Source organism: Pseudochaenichthys georgianus, chromosome 16 (genome assembly GCF_902827115.2).
Source record: "Pseudochaenichthys georgianus chromosome 16, fPseGeo1.2, whole genome shotgun sequence".
NCBI lineage: Eukaryota > Metazoa > Chordata > Actinopteri > Perciformes > Channichthyidae > Pseudochaenichthys > Pseudochaenichthys georgianus.
Window position 1 is genome coordinate 15734457 of NC_047518.2, and position 21158 is coordinate 15755614.

The window sequence follows — 21158 nt, forward strand, 5'->3', positions numbered from 1 at the left end:
GCCCAGCTGGTGGAAGGAGTTGAGGCCAAACGTGTAAACGTAGCCTTCCTCTGTCAGAACCACCGTGTGGTCTTTAGCTGCCGCCACCTGGGAGCAGTGGTGGGACATCAGACCCTCCACCATTCGAGGAATCTGTGGAAAGGATACAAGGAAATAAGAAAAAAAACTAAGAGTACAGAAATCTAAAACAGCCCATGTTCAATGCTCCATTTGCGTTGAATAATTGAGGAACACAGCGTTTCCTCTACATTTACTTAAATGATCACATGCCTGACCTTTTAGCAGCAGGGAAATTCCCTGTGTATAACATTGCCTTATTAATATCAATGTGTGGCTCATTCCAACACTCCAATGGCACCCTGACAGCAGGAGCTCTGTTGTGTTCTGCTATGCTCAAGTATTTAGCTGGCAAGGCTAACATAATAGGACACGTCTGTATTTTTCTTACTGTTACAAAGTAAGTTAAGTAACCAATAATTGCCTTTGTATAAAAGCCTGGTTTATTAAATTCCTTTCTACCATAGCGCAGCTCCATTGTTATTGAAACTATAAAAATACATCAGTGAGCTCCCCTTTACACCAGGTGATATGCTCCCACATTAACATGGGCACAGTAGTTCACTTTTCACAAATTACCACATGTGCGCCACCTTAACTGATTAAGAGATTTCCACATAAATCCCAGCCACCCCTGCATGCCATGCCTGAAACATGTCTAATAGAAACACCTTTTAGAATGTAAGTTCTAAGAGTAAATATGAATTTCACTTAATAATCATTGTTTCCTCTGCAAGACTCTAAGACCATTTTATTTGGTACAGCTATAAAATAACAAAATCTTTTATAGCTGTGCCACACAACTACTTGTTTATTATTGAGGTCCTTGTTAGTCATGGTGTTGTACTGAACAGCATTATATTAAGAAAGTATAATTCAAATGTTCAACCCCCTGCATCTTAAAGGTCCCATGTCATACTCTTCCGGTTATTACCCGTCCCCTTGTGTGTTATGTAGCTTTTTATGCATGTAAACGGTCTGCAGAGTCACAAACCCTCAAAGTACACCCTGTAGCGAGTAAAACTCTAACACAGAAAAGACCTGTCTGTGCTGCCCCAGAACGCCTCGTTGGGGATTTCTCTTTTTCCATTTTGTTCTTCTTCTGGTCCTGGTCATAGTGACGTAACACACACTCAGCCTTATCTCTTCTCAGCCGTGGCTCCGCGGATCTCCACACACACACACACACACACTCACAGCCAGGCTGAGTTCCGCGGTGTCTCTGTGTCTCTGTCTCGCAGATCCCACGCAGCAACCAGGAAACAACACCAATAATCCAGCTCACACTGTCCGCTCCCTCGAGCCGCGCAACGTCCCGCCAACACGGCACCCAGACCCCACGCAGCATTCTCATCGGTTTGTCATTACTGGTGTCATTTTCTGGTTGCTAACGCCATTGTAACACAAACACTGATGTTCAGCTGTAACGGTGGTGGACTCATCAGAACAGAGTGGGCGAGCTGACCAATCCGAGCACAGTGGGCTCATAGGGAGGGGGGGGGGGGGGGTTTAGGACAGAGAGTAAATACACAGACTATACAGAGATGCTGTATGAGAAATCAATGTGATTTTGGAACATTGAACAATGTAAATCTATTCTAGTAGACCTCAACAATGGAATTATGATCAGTAGAAATGGCCATGACATGGGACCTTTAAATGGGGTGGCCTAAATATTAGAAATATGAGAACAAGCTTGATAATAAATATAAAGCTACATTTGGTCACAATGAATGAAGAAAATCCAAGAGACAAAAAACAGGGTAAAGCAGAAATGTTCAGAGATGTCATTTGTTGAGGTTAAATATTATATTTTTTAAATATGGACTAATTAACAGTATTCTAAAATACATGACAGATCTTGCTATACCAGCATAAAGCCTTGCTGCAACAGGTCTCACCAGATAAGTCTGTTCATCTCCATGTCCAAGTCGTCCTCCCAGCCCGTGGCCACAGGTGAACACCTGACCTTTCTGAGACAGGAACACTGAGTGGAACTTACACAGGACCACCTGCAGGGAGGAGAGGAGGGTAACATCAGCAAACATGTCATTTTTCCCAGTGGGGTGTTTCCTTATATAGATATTTTATTTCATAGAACAAAACATTTAAGCTTCAGTTAACTAAAACACATTCAAAAACTGTTGAATTTTAGACAAGAGAAGCAACGACTATTATTTGTTTTATTTGTTTGATTGTTAATGGGATCGAGTATTGGGTACTTTGTTCAATTAAAAGATATGTCTGTTTTCAGAGTTATTTTAATTGCACAACGGATACCTTGCATTTAAACTGCAAATCAAATATATCTACGGGAACAAATAAATAACCTGAAGGAAACCGAAAGTGGTCAAATGCTAACTAAACCCGGGTTGTAGGACTCATTCCTGCACCACTCTTTTGTATTTAATACCAACAAATCGCCTATTCTAAGGGTTAAAAAAAAAAAGAGTCTGAAGTTTGTGCGGTTTAAGGATCTTGTCTTCATAGTGTTGACCTGATAGTGAGCAGAGGCTGCGATGCATCTCTTTCCATGTCCTTTGGCCAAGCCCTCTTGTAGCAATAGTAAAACACTATGCCAATAAAGGCCAAGTGGAAAAGCAAACATCATTATTAATACATTGCTACCCCTCAAGCTTTCAATAGGGCGCAGGGATGTTTCCCAAAGTATGACATTGATGTGGACACTCACACACACTACGGTGTAGTTCATTTAATTAAAAACATGTCATTGTGGGATTAATATTTAACCTCTGGCACCTGCTGGGTTGGGATATGGAGACAAAGACTAAACGCAGAGCCACTGGGTCATTGTGTGGTCATGACATCGGATCCATCTGTCCCCCACTAGGCTTTATGAAATTACACTGCAGGACAAGTCTTGAATGACATCTTCTGTAAATACCAATAATACAATGACATGAACCAAAGCTTAATCATTTCTTAACTAATACACAAGATATATGCAAAAAACAATCTCTAAGAATGGATTAAAATTGCAACATATCTAACACAGTCGTTACTTAATCGACATTAACGAGCAGCTGGTGTTTGTGCACACTACTGGTGGGAGTCACAGCAGGTGCCATTAGCTTTATTAATCACACTAAGAGCATACAAAATGCATGTAATCGTAGCCATGCTGGCATAGCCTAGCTCGACAAAGTCACAAGACTACATGAGACACACCAGATATGAACTCCGTTTGACTCAGGAAAAGAAAGTTATTTAGTTTGACTGGTACTCCTAACTTTAGCAGAGCTCAAACCCATTTACCATTTCAAAACGCCATAATGTCACACACTCCGATATCCAGAAATATCTGCTGATGATTCTGGCCATATTTGACTTTTGAGTGTATATATAGCTAGAAGTTTCTTATGCTAATAAAGGTTTATGTGATTAACTGTGCAGCCCTGTTTAGATCCAACTGTAAGCTTACACAGTTATGACTTGGGTCGGCTTTGGTCTCTCGTTGTGGTTGGGCCAACGTGAATCTAGGTGCTGATGATACGACAGAGTTTCTGACGTTGCATATAAATTACAATTGCTACCTTCACACAAAGTTTGCATCCAGCTCTCTTTTCCCACTTGAACTCCTTAGCCAAACAGGCTTTATGTTTGGGTTCGTCAAGGCAGCCCGAGCATTGAACTATTGTGTCTGTTTATTCCATATTCCAACGCAAAAAATGTCCACTGTCAAAATGAATGCAAAAGATTGCTCTTGCCCACACTTTCTCAAACTGTGGTAAACGTTTTGGATGAGCTGGAAGTCTCTCCCATACGACATGAAAAACACACTGCCGGTATTTTTAGAAAGTCTGAATTTTATATTTTTTTGAAAACAGAACATGGATAGAAAAAGGGAATCAGTAATCAATCACTTTTCCATACTTTTACTTCTATACTTATCCTGATCAAGAATTACTCAATGGTAAATTGACTGCCTTATAAGAGCCGTCTCCATCTTTACTACACCTCAAAGCCCTTTTTACATATTCAAATTCACACATTTACACAGAGGCGGAGGCAAGGTGCCTCAGAGAGACGAAAACGGTTGTATCCGCTACTTTTCTCTTTCGTATAGCCCGTTCGTTCACACGAGGCCGTAACGGAAACGGACCCCTAAAACGATAACGGGTCCCAAGGTGGATAGATCTGTGGATGGAATGCTCTGGGGGACCTAACGTCTCTGTGTGTACGTCCTATACGATCATTTCCTGATAACGATGAAGCCATAGCCCCGCCTCTCCCCACCTCTGCATGGTCAGTAGCTACAGATGTTAGTGCAAAATCTACAGCTCCTCTACCACACCCATCAGCAACAAGTGGACATGGAGAACTACATGTTGCCAAATCCACCGCGGAGAATAAACAGAAGGGCAACCAGGCAACCATGGCAACCATGCTCGGGGGTCTTCTTCACTGCTTTTGGTGTATTTTGTGGCGGAAGTACAGCGCCACTTACAGGCCCGGCATATGTACTACAGCGTCTCCAGCAGTCTCGTGTGAACGGAAGACTTTTTTGATATCGTATTCGGTTTGTTTGCATTCCCGTGTAAATGGGGTCTAACATTCACACACACTCACAGACACTTGCATATGCCTTCGGGAGCAGTTTGGGTTAAGTATCTTGCACGAGGACACGTCTAATTGTTGACTGCAGTGGCTAAAAATCCAAACACCGACCATCCGATTGGTAGACAACATTAACTCACAGCCACCCAATCAGATATTGTTATTTTCCATACTGCCTTATCGGTAAAAAATTCCAAGAAAGTAACCAATATTTCTACATCTGTGTTACAAATACAGATTAACCCTGAAAAGAAGGTTGTGTAATACAGGACTCTGGGGAGTGAGTGTTTTGCTGGTTCACCCAGGTGGCGTGCCTTATCTCGAGCACCCATGTGAGTTGGCCCTTTTTTTTTTTGCAATGTTGGCTCAGAGTTAAAGCATGAGGCCATTACTGATGTGACACAAAGGGAGTGGGGTTCTCTGGGTCGGGAAGCCCTTGGCTGTAGGAAAACACTCTCTTACCCCCTGAGAGGGAGGACAACAACAGTGTGTTGTTAGGCCTACCTGCTTGATGTAAACCCCAGTCCGGGCAAACACATCCACCAGCTCAGGGTGCTGCCGGCTCTCCTGATTACCATGGCCCAGACTGAAGTTAGTATTGTTTCCCCATGTGTACACCTCAGTTGGATCTGTAATTAGGAAGAAAAGACACAATTACAGGCTCAGCCACAACACTGCCTCTACATGCAGCTTGGTTAAACCAGTGGTCTTTTCTGCCATTAAAAAGTATGGCTATTTTGTTGACAACAAGGGAACTAAAAGTGCTCTTTATATCATACAAAAGAAAGAAATACACATATGGCATTTAAATAGGAATGTACAAAGTTAATATAAAATAGAAGGCATTAATAACACAAAATAAAATACAATTGATGAATTAGAAAGATGTCCAGTTAATCCTTAGTGGAGTGGGTACTTCATCCTTTTCTATAACGGAAAAAACCCAAATCATAGCAACTAGAAAGACCTGTGATGTAGCACAGGGAGAATCAAATCCCTTGCAATTGTACAAGTGTGAGACACACAATTACACAGGATTTTTAACAGTGACTGCCAGTTTAAATGAGCCTGGTGACTCTTGACTAACTAATAGTTTCATCAGCAATGTCTGAAAATTGAGGCAAGGCAAGGCAAGGCAAGGCAAGTTTATATAGCACTTTTCAACACAAGGCAATTCAAAGTGCTTTACAAAAAATGAAAGACATTAAGAAAATGGCATTTAAAATCAGTCATTAAAAAGAAAAGCTAATAAAATAAACATAAAAGAAAAAATACATGGATAAAAGTTACAGTGCAGTTTAAGATATGAATAGTTCAATTAAAAGCAGCGACAAAAAGAAAAGTCTTCAGCCTGGATTTAAAAGTAGTCAGAGTTGCAGCGGACCTGCAGGTTTCTGGGAGTTTGTTCCAGATATTCGGAGCATAATAACTGAACGCTGCTTTACCATGTTTAGTTCTGACTCTGGGGACAGAAAGCTGACCAGTCCCTGAAGACCTGAGAGATCTGGATGGTTCATCATTTAGCAGGAGGTCAGTAATGTATTTTGGGCCTAAACCATTCAGTGCTTTATAAACCAGCAGCAGTATTTTTGAAATCTATTCTTTGACACACAGGAAGCCAGTGTAAAGACTTCAGAACTGGAGTGATGTGATCCACTTTCTTAGTGTTAGTGAGGACTCGAGCAGCGGCGTTCTGAACCAAAACATCTACAAACAAGCTTCTTTGATATGAGGTAAATGACTACGATAACAACCACAAGCCCAAATGTGTTGTTCTCACAACCAATGAGTTCTGTATTCAACAACTGAAACAATGTAGTTTCCATTTCTTCACACTTTATGCACCTTGGATATAGAAAAAGTTGTGCCAGATATTATTTTTCAACTTGAGTCAGCAACTTTCTGATACCCTTTAATTTACTATCCCTGTGACCTTAAAATATATAAATTGGAGGGCAGGAGAAAAAAGTATAATGAGGATTATAGGTTTATATTGAGGTTGGAAAAAATATGAAGAAAACTGTGATTTTATCGGATGTGGCTTTAGGGCTCAGCACACCAACGTTTGTATCTTCACCTGGGTACACTTTATTATTATTTTTAATTCACTCAATTATTAAATTTTCATTCCGTGTTACTATGTGAATGTTTATTATATGTAAATGTATAATAGAAATCGGATAACGTTATGTTATCCGATCTCTTGTTGATATGTTATGCAATATTTCAGTAACTTGCAATTCAAAAAGGGGAAAAGGCAAAAAAAAAATTCACAGAAAGAAAAAATAAGTCATCAGCTTTTCTTACCGGTGTTTTTGAACACTACATGTGCTGGACGGTCCTTCATTGTAAGGTCCAGAACAGAGAGGCCCTCCTTGTCCTGTGTGGATAAAAGTCCTCCATGCTGGAGCAATGCAAAGAAAAAGAAGATCATTGAAATTAAGTCGAAAATCTTAAAAATGAGCAAGGAATAATCTTATTTCATTCTTCATTCCATCTTTCCCATATTGTTGAGTTACATAAATGTTTAATACATGGGACTACTTAAATTGGAGCACCTTGCACAGATGAGAGCCCATTTTTTTGGTGATCCACGTTAATAACATACCTTGACCAAAGATATGAGACAGTGGATATGTCCGTAGAAGGCGCTGCGATGCACAGCTGTCCAGCCAGACTCCTTATCCTTCGCCATCGGGTCAGCACTCTTGCTCACCAGCAGCCACTCCAGCAGGATCTTCTTTCCCAGGGAGGATGCAAGGTGCAGGGCTGTGCGACCAAAGGCATCCCGCAAGGTGGCTGCATTGTAGCAGTGTGAGCTCAAGAACGCCCTCAGCTGCCCCTCAGAGCCGCCGGTCAGAGCCGCTACCACCTCTTCCGCATGCTGCTGTGAGCGGCATTTGGGGGTGCAGTCCTGCACTGCCATACTCATGATGACCGCCACCAAAATCCTCACCGTGAACCCTACTCTCTTCTGTCTAACAAAGTCCCCTTGACAGCCCACCACCCACAATTGCAAAACAACTTTAAAAACAAGAGCATGCGATGTAACAAATCAAAAACACTGTCACTAAAAAAGTGAACTACAGCTGCTCTCCAAGAACAAAAAATATATATAAGAAAAAAATATGTGTCCACAAAAGGTGGAAATGGTTTGGAGTGCTAGAATTGTGCTTGTGTTGGGGTTCCACCGCACCCTAGCGATCCCCAGAGCCCCCTTCCGACTTGTTTCAGTCGACCATCTCAACCAAGAGTTGAACACAAACTAAGGTGCTTCCTGCATTCAATGGCATCGAGAATTCAATAAATACAAAAACTCTTGTGCTTTTTATACAAAAATGTACATTTCAATGTTTGCAAAAATAGTTTTTTCCTCTAAAGATACTTAATAATTTACAAAAGGCAATAATTTAAACAACCCTCTGACCTTCTCTTACAGCAGTCCATCAAACTTGAGGGGAAAGGCCTCCTTTCCCCCCAAAATTCTCACTTTCCTTTTCAAAACTCCATAATTGTAGAGTGCACCTGAAGAAGAAAATATGAGTCATCAGTGAGAAACAATGGCATACATTCACACTGTGCGCACAAGCAAACTGCTAAATAAGCGCAGCTTTGGGTGCAGGGCGCAAACAATAGATGATCCAAAACTGTGAGTGCAAAGGTCAAAGCTAGTTTAGCCTACAGAGTAGTATACCAAAGCACAGATCAACTAAGTTGACATATTTTGATAGATAGCTATTTAACAATGCTGTGCACATACGATTGGGACGAAATAGACAAAAAGGACTCATATGCAATTATTTGTGCACATTGGTAATTTTATTGTGAAGAATGTGCATTAGCATTGATAAGAGGGGGCTCCTGATGTTGCCTAAAGAGCAGTATTATGTAACAGGCTACGTTATTCGAGTTAGCAATAGCTGGTTTGTTCCCCATTCAACCCCCGTGGTATCTGCGTAACACAACTGTGCTATTTAAGAAACTGTGACGCCTTTTCTCAATTAGAATAAGATAACACACTTATATTTCCCACTTAAATTACTTAACTGCAAGCAGGCTATGGCACGGACAGCTAAATACTTCAGCCAAGTATTAGCTCATAGTGCCCAAGCTGGATAACTCTATGCATCACCAAAAGAGAATAGGTTGCAATACCTTTCAATATCTGACCAGTTACTACAGTTGAGATGGGCAAAAGCATCTATAAATAGGTAAAGATAGGTTTGTCAAGTGTTGTTAGCTATCGCTAGCTGGTTATAGCTTGGCAGCTAGCTTGACTGACACATCACCGAAAGCTAGTGTCAGCGAGCTATGAAAAACTAATGTCGTATCATGTCTTACCTTCCGCTAGTTACGGAAAAAAGAGGACATGGAGAAAGTTGCATCAACTACGTACATCCACTGTGTCATTACTAAGAATAGGAGAAGATAACGGGGTTTTTTTCCCACTGATGCTATATCTGACAGCACTGACTGCTACTAGCCTGAATCCCTGCAGGTTAGGTAAAAACCTTCTTTAATGTCGAGACTTCTGATTGGTCGGGAAGTGTGCATCCCAGTATTCTATTGGTTGATATGTTTAGGGTATTAGCTGATCAGTGTGCTGTTTCTGTAGCCATGATGTCCTGGGATATATTTATTTAGTATTTTTGTAATATACATTGATTAATAATAAAAAGAAAAATGACAAAACATATTTGAAAAGTTATTTGTACGTATTTATTCATTTTTTGTGTGTGGGTTTCCTCAATTGTATTTTGTTGCTGTAGTTTTTCATACTTTACATTTATTGTTTGAAAAGAGAAATCAATAAAAATTATAAGAAAATACAAATAAAAGAACGTGATACAATTCTTAGAAACGAAACATATTAATCAAAAATACTATACCTTTTCTTAAATCTTAAATGGTACAAGAAGACAAGTCTTCTTAGGATTAATTTACAATTTGACAATTAAATTCATTCATTAATAAACAGTCTCTTTTTTAATTGATCTTGCTTAGCTGCAAACCAGTGTCCAGTTGTTTAATAATGTCTGCACAAGAAAGACACAATAATTGTGTGTTCCTTTTATAGAGAAAAAGATAACTTCATATTCCCCATAAAACCTATTTCATGAGCAAAAGTGGAGGTAAAACGTTTGCAGATTCTCTACAAGAGCATCACGTCAGTCATCAAAGTTCCAACAGAAAGACTTCAGGTGGAGTATCACTTACAGCTTTGATCCAGGTTTCATGGAATTACTCTAATGATTGTCTCATTCACCCTTGCTAAGAATAGGAAGGGGTCGAATGAGGGTAAAGCTAGGGTTACACTGGGATCTACACTGGGGGGCTTCCAAATATGAGATATTGATGAGCATGTCCTCCCTCACCATTCATGCATGAACACAGCCACAGTTCTTATTCAGCAGACAACTACAAGGTCACTGCCACTCAAGTAATTACTTAAAGAGATAAAGGACACTTCAAGGTTTACTAAAACAAATGTTACATGTATCATATTTAAGTAAATTTACTAAAGTAAAGTTACACATATGACAATATTGTTTTGTATTTTGTTCTGATGTCACTTTACTACAAATACAATTCAAACTTTACAAAAATGATTTTTCAATGGATCGATTAATTGAGTTAATTGTTTTTTCTGCTTTTGCATTATTGCGTAAGTAATAATCCATTGATACAACAGTCAGGAGAAATGTTCATTCTGACTTTAAATAATTTAGGTCAATTTTCAGGAAGAAACCCGAAAAGATTATGTACCAAAATGCAGTATTTAAAATGGCTGTTTGCATAAAACACATTAGACTCTTTGAGAAAGTTGTTAAAATTACTTTAAGGGGCCATATTATGCTTTGAGGGGGGTGTGTTATATAGGTTTTTGTGGTTTGACAGGCTGAAATCCCAAATTCCCAAACACTCCCCACTTGGCTGAAACGCCCCCATTGGATTATTTTGGGTACTTCTGTAACATAGCGACATCACTAGTATGTAACACTCTCGCTTTATAGCGCTCCAACATATTATACCTATAGGGTAAGGGGCGGGACATCTCTAAACGGTTTACAAATCACAACAGAGCCAGGCAGCTAACAGAGCATGTCACAGTAGAACTACAAAATACAAATATGAAATCTGAAAATGAGAATAAGCACCTTTATCCAAATTATTACAAGTTATTTTCCCTTTGCTGATTTTGGCCTTGCTGTCTGCTTCTGTGTTATATGGAGATAAAAGTTGACATGTGATAAATCTTTAAAAATCCTTCCCCCTATTCATTGGGTATAGTGTGTAGATGCATATAATCCTCAAAAGGGACTCTGTCTTTCAGCAGATGAATGATGAGTCCTTTACACACAAAGTGTTTTGTATACTATAGATCCCGTATCAGATCTTATGATAGGCATAAATAATCAAACTGCAGTCCTCTCATGAATCACACAACTTTATATTCCTTTATATCAAACAACCAGTGGTTGGGAGTAAATATAGTTGGATTTAACTAAATTACACAATACATTTGATTCTGAAACAGTTACTCAAAAAGCATATACTTTTAAATTACAGTTACTATACTAATATTTATTTTCCGAAAAAGCTTCTTAAGCAGAATATGCCATAAATTATTTTTGATAGTAATCAGTGTTTAGCAATGTTGGCTGGTTTAACTCACATACTGTATTTTACTTGATATGTTTTGGATTATCCCAAATATACAACCACGTTTTATTTTTAACTAAACACTTGCAACCAGTAAGGTATTAAATCCAATAACGTACATTAAATTGATGAAGTGATTAAATTAGTCACTTGTTACATGTATAAAAGGCTAGTCATCTATTAAAAGTAAAAATACCCACATTATGTAAACACATCTTATTTCCTCTGAACATAGGTATATCTTTGGTAATGGTTAATATTGGATTGCAAAAAATCATGACGTTTTGTAAATGTCTAATGAGAACACATATCTTTTCTTTCATTATATTATAGTCTGCACATAGTGAGGTTGAATTGTTCGTTACTGGAGCTCCCTCAGGGACCCCTAGAGGTCCCTGGTCCCCAAGACACCGACTCACTTTCTGCAGCAGCGGAACTAATATGCTACGGGTCATTTGAGGGAATTAGTTACCATTTTTACAATTATATCTTAAACTACCAAAGTAATTTACATATTTAAAAAAACCTATGTGGCATAATCGTGAGTGGAAAATTAAATCCAAGTCAGAACGAAACTTGTAAGGGGTTCAGTTCACCCCCCTTTTCTGGAAAATGGTATGCTCCCTCCTTCCAATGGTTTGCACTGTGCTGCTGTGTGTGTTTGGTCTTTCCCTCTAGACTCCCGACGTTTAGGAGAGAAGCGAGCTGGAAGTAGTAATACAAGGCACCTTTGGGAGACAAGGAGGAGGACTGTCTTTTTCAGAACCAGCTGTCCGAGTAAGTTATTTGCCGATACAATTTTTTTTTCTGCCGGGACTAGAAAAAATTACCTTGTCTTCTAAGGTTTTGAAACACACACGAAGAGGGAAAGCCTCGAAGTTTGCGAGCTTCGCCCACATCACCTTTATGGAAACGTAGACTTAACCCACACAAGGATGGTTTGGGGGTAGTTATATGGAGTCTGAGTTGGAACTGGGAGCCGTTTTCGAAAGGATAGAGCCGGGAGACATAGTCGAAAAACTTTCCCAGGGGGTGACTGCGTTGGATTGTTGCAAAGTAATTTTTACGCACGGTCGGCGCACACTTATTTGTGCAATCCAATATGCGCCTGTTGAGCACGACGTGTGGACGTGAGCGCGGAGAAATCCAGGGAAGCAAACACATGTCCGTGATGATGCATTTTCTCTTCCTCCTCGCAGCCGTGCTGTCCTGTCACGGCTGTCCTGACAAATGCTTGTGCTTTTCCCAAACTGTGAAGTGCCAAAACCAGGACTTGGACGCGATTCCGCATTCTTTACCGGCCAACACCAAATTCCTGTTCGTCACAGGAAACAACATTTCCCATATCGGTGTGGACTCTTTCCCAACGAGCCTCGAAATGTTAACAGATCTCTATCTCAGTGGGAATCAGATGGAAACTGTGGATGCTATGGTATTTGACAACTTGCCCAACCTTGTGCGTTTGGACCTGAGCAACAACGATATCCAGACTTTCAGTGGAAGAGCTTTCCTTCTTGAAAATAAAGTGCAGCTCTTGAACCTCAGCAGGTCTTTCCACAACCACTCCTCCATGGATGTGCTGCAAAGTGTCCTACAGAGTGGAAACCTCGTCCAGCTGACGGCGTTGGACCTGTCTAACAACGACCTCGTGATTCTTCCCGATGATATCTTCAACAGCCTCTTCAGCCTGGTGACCCTCAGCCTGCAGAACAGCTCCATCATCTCCATTCAGAACGGGACACTGAGGGCGCCCCCGCTTCTTGAACTTGACCTGAGGGACAACAGCCTGAGGGATCTTCCTGCCACCTCCATGGAGGAGTTCGACCTCAAGCCCGCTCTCCTCATCCGTCTGTCGGGGAACCCGTGGCGATGCGACTGCTTCATCGACGACATGCTGCTGTGGCTGAAGAACTCCACTCAGGTCGTTGACGTGCACAACCTGACCTGTTCCGACCCGAAGGCCCTGAGGCGCCAGCCGCTCCTGCAGCTGGATCAGGCCCGGCTGAAGTGTTTGGGCAACATGGAGGGCGTGCTGGAGACTTCTTATGTCTTCTTGGGGCTGGTGCTGGCCCTGATTGGTGTCATATTCCTGCTGGTGCTCTACCTGAACAGAAAAGGCATCAAGCGTTGGATGTACAACATCCGGGACGCTTGTAGGGACCACATGGAGGGGTACCATTACAGGTATGAGATAAACTCTGACCCTCGGTTGGCCAACCTGAGCATCAACTCGGATGTGTGAGCGAGGACGGGACACTGTCTGGGAGCCCTCAGTGAGATATTGAATGAATTTGCATGAAAGTCTTCCCCCCCCCCATGATGCTATTCAGATTTGACATCTGTGATAATTAACCCCAATCTCAACCTGCATTCTACCACTGCCGCATGTCCAAAACAAGTAGCTGGCAGCTGTGATGTCTACTCTTGTGTAAACATTGCATGGACAATGAATTCTGGCGAAAACATTTTTTTCAGAGTTATTTTTACTTTTTCCTAAAGGAGAAACAAATCCAGTACTTTTTTTAACTGGAAGAAAACGCATATTGCATCCCTTTCTCATTATGCCTCTCTCGCTGCCGAGAAATGCTCTACTGCTTGTTTATGAGTTTGTTATTTTTAATACGTGACTTTGTGATATACAGTATGCCTACTTTTTTAATGATTATAGTGCACATTGCATAGTTTTGGATTTAGTAGGTAGATGTAATTGCTCTTTTTTCTCTGTGAAGATATTCGGATAAATAAAATGCCTTTGGATTGCTGGCATCTGTCTCGACTAAGGACCTTCAATCAAAAAAGATAGGAGTGTTTTTCTAAGGGCTTTGACTTACTGTAGGAGACACTCATTCCATCCTGAGGCAGTGCAACAGCTGACATGATCCAGTAAGTGGAGTCAACATCTGGGCGGACTAAAACTGACCCCCTGTCAGTTTTAGTCCCCCCAGCTTCCCTAACCCAAGAAACATTGCCTGCCTTACAAACACCAGCGTTAATGTGACAAAAACATATTCTTACATTAAGCCCTTTTTGATCAGCCGTCTTAAGCAGGAAATTGTAAGAAACACATGGTAAATGTTTGCAATGGTAGGCAAGATCTTCAGGTAACCTCCCAATGTGGCAGACATATTTTCCTTATATTTAGAAATCTAGATATAAAAAGCAATCTGTTGGTTAAAAATTGTCTCAGATTAATGGGATATTTTATATTCATTCTGTGTTGAAGTAACCGTGTTTATTTTCACCTCCATGTCACTGCAGCATATACTGAACAAAATACACGCATTACAACTTAATACCAGAACCAGCATATTGCATATTGATAACATTTTCTCCTTGTTTCATACTGCTGTTTGTGTTTGTTTTGTATCGCAGCACAGCAATTATTTCACAGTACATTTTACTCCAGTTGTCAATGGCATTTATACTGTAGTATCCCTAATGCAACAATTAAGCAATTTGTCATTCATTACAACTTCCTGCAGCAGGAAAGTCAAATTTAAGAACTAGAATAGAGGGCATACTGTCTGCATTTAAATGAGCTTCCATCTGTTGGTCCATAGGTGATGAGGGTAGCAAACTTTTATCTCCAAACCAATTTGCTTCCTGCTGTGAGTCTGATAAAAAATCCTTGGCTCCCGGCTAATTCCCCCAAATATTGCGAGCTGCGATAAGTGGGCAGGTTTCACATTTAGCAGCCTCTACCAGTAGACTCCAGCATAAAGCAGTTTAAATAAAAACCAGCTACAAAAAAACGTGGAGAAAATGGTGTATGCCATTTCTTGGCACATGCAAATGAAGGCAAAGTGAACCCGTGGGGCGCGCGCAGAGGTATTATGGAAATGAGGCTCAAGCAGCTTTTCATGTTACCCTGTTTTAGAAGAATTTGATTCTTTGGGAAAAAAAGTGTTTTCTATTAGCGGTTATACCAATTCAATGTCTATTTTCCAGTATAGTATGGATGAATAATTAATGTGTGGTATTTCTTTGAAGGGTATAGCATGCATGTTGCTGTCTAGAAGTCTAAATTAATGAAGATGTTTGTTGTGTCTGCACAATGACCTTCCTTGGCCCTTTTGAAAAGCACCGAAAGATAATGATTTCCATCTCCTTTTAGTTCTCATTCTTTTGCACACAATCATCTCTAAAACTGGCCTCACATAGCCTGCAGCTTCTTGTAATTTGTGGTATGGCAGCATGTCTCCTGCAGGGTTCAAAGGCGTGCAGTAACATGGCATACCTTTGTATTTCAGTATGAGAATCCTTCATTCATCTTTCATCAGCGGATCTGTCTGATTACGTTGTTCGACGTGCGGAAGAGAAGCGCTGTGTAACACTCTGTGTCTGGTCTTCCGCTCTGGCTGGTTTTAATAATCCCACATTTCTCCCGGCAAACACAGCAGCCGCTCAACAGTCTCTGTGGGCTCTAGACGTGCCGTCACACCTTCAGCTTCACACTTCCCGCCTGGAAAATATCTTTGTCTAGAGACGTTTATTTTCAGAAACAGCGTTTACCAATCTGTGTGGATAGGAGGAGTGTGTGGTTGTCTGTTATATTCTGCAAGGTTTGTGTTTAATAGGATCATTATTTGTATTGGCAATAAAGCGAGTGCTCCCCTCTTAATCAAAAATATATACTTTTGCTTTTACCTGAAGTGCTACTTATCAATCTAAATTGTTTTGGTGAGTGTTGGGGATATGGGGTAAAGAGATGTCTGCCTTCTTTCTAATATAATGGAAATAGATTGTGGAGCTCAAAGTGACACAAATAATGTATTTGAAAAACGAAACATGAATGTCTCTTTGTAAAAATGATGACTCGGTTACTCAAGTTAATACACAGACTTTGTTGTGAGCAGTTTCATGAAGGAGCTATTTACTTTTCACCAAATTACATCCAGCAAGTTGACACAAGAAGACATTTTATTGTTATAGCAGTAACACATCACTACAGACTGCTCAATTAACTCAATAATGAATGGAGGCTTCTTTTCGACACTAGCATAGTGGTTCATTTATTAGTATAACTTATATTTGTTTAGTGTTGTTCTCACCGGAGCCACCGAATTTGCGGTTGGTTGTGCATTCCGATATTATGTAGCCAAGATGCCTAAGAGAGGGCTAAAAGTGTCCAGCACTCTTGAGCGCTGCATTACGCCAATTTTTTGCATTCAGAAAAAAGAAAATGTTGTATTTTTGATTTTGGGATGAACTGTCCTTTCTTTAAGGTGTGTTTCTCAGACTTTTGATAGTCATACCTTAATATCTGGCTTTCATACAGCCTTGTAAGATTTAGATTTTGCAGGTAGATTTCAGCCTGTTAATCGGTTACAAGCAGTCGTTTCCTGAGTGGGGATTGTGTAATAGTTGCAGGTTCATTTTGGAAATGGATGGTCTCACTTCACACACTATTCCCCAAAGCAAGGCTTCCTTACCTCTTTGTCCCAGGAGGAGTGTACAGGTGCAGGTGGCTGCTTACAACCTAATGTATCCACAGAGACTGTCAGTGAGTCCTCCTCACACACTCTGCAGATTCATATTAAGGAATGATTTTGCCCAGCCACGCCTCAGGCCACGCTTGGCAGAGCAGGTGTAATTAGAGTGAGAAAAAAAGGGAAGCACGCCAGCTAGAGAGTGAATGGTTGAAGGGGAAGAAGAATGAGTGTTAGAGAGTGCTCTGTGTTCAAACACCTTCCCTGGATCACTCAGTGGCCTCTTTGTTCTTGTTAGCGCTCGTCTCCAAACAGCTTCAACGTCTAAATAGCCGGTCTTTGACTTGTGCTGTCAGCCAGCAAGGCAGCGGTGTGTCTCGTGCAGCTCCCTGGGATCTTTGCTGTCTATTATGGCAGAATAAAAACTGCTGTTCTTCAGGCTTTGTCGCAGACACTGTAGTTGTCAATGTTTGTCCTCTTCAAGTTTGTTGTATGTCTTACACTGAGGCCGGACTATGATTTGATTATAGACACAAACATAGTTTTATTTCACGGTTACCCATTGTTGAACATCTTTTATGAAAGGGATAGTAAAGATGTTTTAAGTGGGGTTGTACAATACCTATTCAGTGTCAGCTATCTACCGACAGTAGATTCCGGTCAGCACACCCCTAGTTTAGATAGCAGTTATGCACTGACTATGGATTTGATAAGAAATGCATATAGTATACTGATGGTCAATTGGAGGCATTAATAATCAAATGTGTGTTAATGCGCTTTATTATTTATACTCTGGGTTTAAAGACAGATTGAGAGTTTTTTTAATTCTATCTAAAACAATACTCAAATGCCTATTTACAATGAATGGCAGTGAAATGAGTGACTCCAATGAATAAGAGATGGGTCAAGAAAAGACGATACAGATCAGTTCTGTATCTTCAAGATTTAGAGCCTTTAATAAAAAATGTCCTTGTGTGACTATCTCTAAAGATATTCCCTAAAAAGGGTATTTTTGTGTGGAAAAAAACCCCAGTGACCTTCTAAGATCTTCATTTTATTTCTGAAGCCTCCTTTTCGCTCCAGCTAAATACATATCACTGCATCTCACAGAGCAAAGCTTCAGCCAATTATGTTTAAATCTTTCATGTTATCTGTGGCTCTAACTGGGACACTTTTGTCCCCCTGTCCTTGGACTTTAAAATGTTACTTCCTTCAAGCAGTTGATGTACCACCCTTGGGAGGAGTGCTGTCTTCAGTATAAATACAAAAGGACAAAAGTATCATCCATTTGCTGCTGTTCCTTGACCCGAGGAGGCTTTTTTAGGGGTATGATATAGATGAGTATAGCTTAAGCACAAACATGATGAAACACGCAAAAGCGAATTAATAACCCTCAAGATTAAAATAGTTGAATCGATCAATATGACCAGAAGGAATGAACACAGCAAATAGCTATTTCAAGGTAGTGGCTAATACTATTAATTATATTAAAGTGGACCTATCATGCTATATTTGAATAATATATTGTAGGGCCATATAAAACATGTCTGTTTGGTATTTTGAAAAAAACCTAACCGGTATCAGTATGTTGTTACTTCGGCATCATTTTGAAACGTGTATTACAATTAAATCACGGTAAAATATGTTCATTTTGTTGTAGTTGCCAGCGATTCTCTCAGTAGTTTAGCATACTTGGCCCGGAAAGAACCTCAATTTTGGAGAGCCATGAAAACTGTAAAAAAGCACCCGCTAGCCCGAACTACGCCTAGTGGAAACGCAACCAAAAACGGGCCGGGCACGGCACAGCACCCTTACCCCCAGTTTCCACTGGGTCCGCCTGCGCCGCGTCACGGCTGCGCCGCGGTTTTGGTCCGACCTCCTCTAACCCACCGGACGCGTCCCAGAAGCGTTTCAGAAGCGTAGCGTCGTGCGTGCAGGCTCACAGTTTTGTTATTGATTCGGGCATCCTGGACATTTGTACTTCTACAAGAAAGTAAGTAGGCTACGTAGTTAAATGTTTTATTTTTGTGTCTGTTTAAATTGTGTTTATTGAATGGCTCTGTACTGTACCTACAAGTATTAATTAACTTTAAAACATTAATAGTTGTTACCTTCCACTCCACAAACTGCAGTGACTAAAAACCAGGCCTTGACCTTTCTGATGTTGTCCTTGTAAAAAGCATTGGTTACATCGTATAAAATAGTGTGTTTTTCCACTTCCATACAAATGTACAAATGAAGTACAAATGTCCAGGATGCCCGAATCAATAACAAAACTGTGAGCCTGCACGCACGACGCTACGCTTCTGAAACGCTTCTGGGACGCGTCCGGTGGGTTATGGCGCTAGAGGAGGTCGGACCAAAACCGCGGCGCAGCCGTGACGCGGCGCAGACGGACCCCGTGGAAACTGGGGTAGGGTGCTGTGCCGTGCCCGGCCCGTTTTTGGTTGCAGTGGAAACTGGGGGTTAAACGCACCAGGAGCGTCTGCGCTGCGTTACGGCCGTGTTCGCAAAGATCGCGGCCACTCTAGTCAATGGGTGCTATTCCACCAGACGCGCCGCGCTGCGCCGCGGCTCGAAGCGTCCCAGAAGCTCCTCGCCGCAAGGAATTTCTAAAATATAGGATGAATCCTATTTTTGACGCGGCGCAGCGCGGGGCAGGCAGGAAGTGATGAAAATCACCTTGCTTTGCTGGTTGAGGGGGGTGCACCCAAAACCGGCTCCTTCTCCTCCACCCCACCACCGTCTTTCAAGTAGGAGAATACATGCCAGCGTTCTCCTCCGGTTTACAGGCACTGTAAATTATATATATATACAATAATTATGATGATGAATGCATATTTTTTTACCACTAAAATACAGCAACACATCTTTGATTCATGTCGTTTATAACTGGAATATTACAATTATTATTAACTGTGTCTGTAGTCTACAACACAACAACATAGGAAATAACAACAATAAACACGATTTAAACAGACACAAACATAAACCATTTAACTACGTAGCCTACTACTTGTAGAAGTACAAATGTCCAGGAAATATTCCAAAATCAACAACAACTGCGAGGCTGCACACACGACGCTCGGCTTCCGCAACGTTTTGAAACGCGCCTGGTGTGCACAAACTAAACTGCATCAATAGACCGACAAATATTTGTTATGTGTCTGTTTACGAACACTCTCCACCTATGTAACAATGGATATTAATGACCGCCATTAAGTGTCCAAAACATTAATGCAAGATAAATCTAAATAAAATAATGTATTACAAGAGTAGTAAGTAAAATACCTAAATAATCGCACACCTGCCTTCAAACCCTGATTATCAGTGGGAGTGGGATCCTGTCCGACCCACACTGGCCCCATAATACTGCACACACAGCCACTGTTCCCTGCTCATAACAGTGTTTGTTGAGCCACATTTAATATGCCAGTGCACCTTCCTAGCGTGGAGAGACAGACTGGCAGGTTATCAGATTGCCAGAGTATCATAATTACATTCACCGCACCGCCCTGGTCGGCTGCTCCACAAACACCTGGCGAGCTGCCCCGGCCACTGACCTTTCCCGTGGAAAAAAATCAGCCTATGTAAATGACATCATACGGACACGCTTTGTAGAATGGAATTATGACAAAGATTTTTCTCTGACGTGCCGTCATTGCTGCTGATCTTAGGCAGTAATGGTTATGCTTTCTGACGTTGACTACTTGTCATCAACATCACCTCTGCAGCCTCCCACCACATGAGATGCCTCTGCTTCTCTAATGTGGATTTATGATGCTGTACATGAGCCCGTTGTGGAAGCCTGCCTCCTGTTGAGCCATGTTGGACTTAATGAACATGCGCCTCCTAAACGAAGACGGATGTGAACTGACAGCGCTGCGGCCTCTCCAAGCGAGCATCTGCCACATGTGCTCGAGGAACAGATGCAGGGATGGGAAGGATAAGGAGGCGAGTGCAGCATCGTGGATCAGGATAAGGTATCTGCTGGCTTTTGCTTGCTTTCTCAAAGATGGAACTCTACTTGGTACATGTAAAATGTCAAAATTCTCCAAAACTGACCTTTTATATGTAGTATTGTCGTCACTGAGGGTCAGGTAAGGCTGTTAGTTTGTTTTTTACCAACTGTTGATTAACTGCATGATAGCTAAGGATGTAAAATGTTAATAATATACTGACCTTTCCTGGGTGACCTTTACTCTCAGAAGACTTCAGAGATTTTACATCATTGTTCTTTTCTTATATGTTCTAAGATTTCCCCTTGAAGAAAAATATGTGTCCCGGATAAAATGTAGCTAAAATATATCTCTATGGAACCCGTGAGAGGCAAAGTTAGAACAAAATAAATTGTGAAGATCAATTTTCCAAGTCAGATCTAAATGGTTTTCTCTCCTGTGTGTATGAATTAGAAAGCGGTACAAATAAATG

The 21158-nt window shown here is 41.0% G+C and overlaps 2 protein-coding genes across 2 annotated transcripts in view; one reads left to right on the forward strand and one right to left on the reverse strand.

Moving 5' to 3' along the window:
• Positions 1 to 9139, reverse strand: part of LOC139435398 (inhibitor of Bruton tyrosine kinase-like) — a 12187-nt gene extending 3048 nt beyond the window's left edge. Inside the window, exons 1-6 of the mRNA XM_071206049.1 lie at positions 8977 to 9139; positions 7244 to 8160; positions 6943 to 7039; positions 5140 to 5264; positions 1959 to 2069; positions 3 to 132 (exon numbers count right to left, since the gene is read on the reverse strand). Coding sequence (XP_071062150.1) covers positions 3 to 132; positions 1959 to 2069; positions 5140 to 5264; positions 6943 to 7039; positions 7244 to 7567 — 787 coding nt within the window. The 5' untranslated portion in view covers positions 7568 to 8160; positions 8977 to 9139. The remainder of the gene's footprint in view (positions 1 to 2; positions 133 to 1958; positions 2070 to 5139; positions 5265 to 6942; positions 7040 to 7243; positions 8161 to 8976) is intronic.
• A 2788-nt stretch (positions 9140 to 11927) lies between these two features.
• Positions 11928 to 15992, forward strand: tpbg (trophoblast glycoprotein). Its single transcript, XM_034101655.2, has one exon. The coding sequence runs from the start codon at positions 12401 to 12403 to the stop codon at positions 13538 to 13540; it is 1140 nt and encodes a 379-aa protein (XP_033957546.1). The 5' UTR covers positions 11928 to 12400; the 3' UTR covers positions 13541 to 15992.
• Positions 15993 to 21158: the final 5166 nt, after the last annotated feature.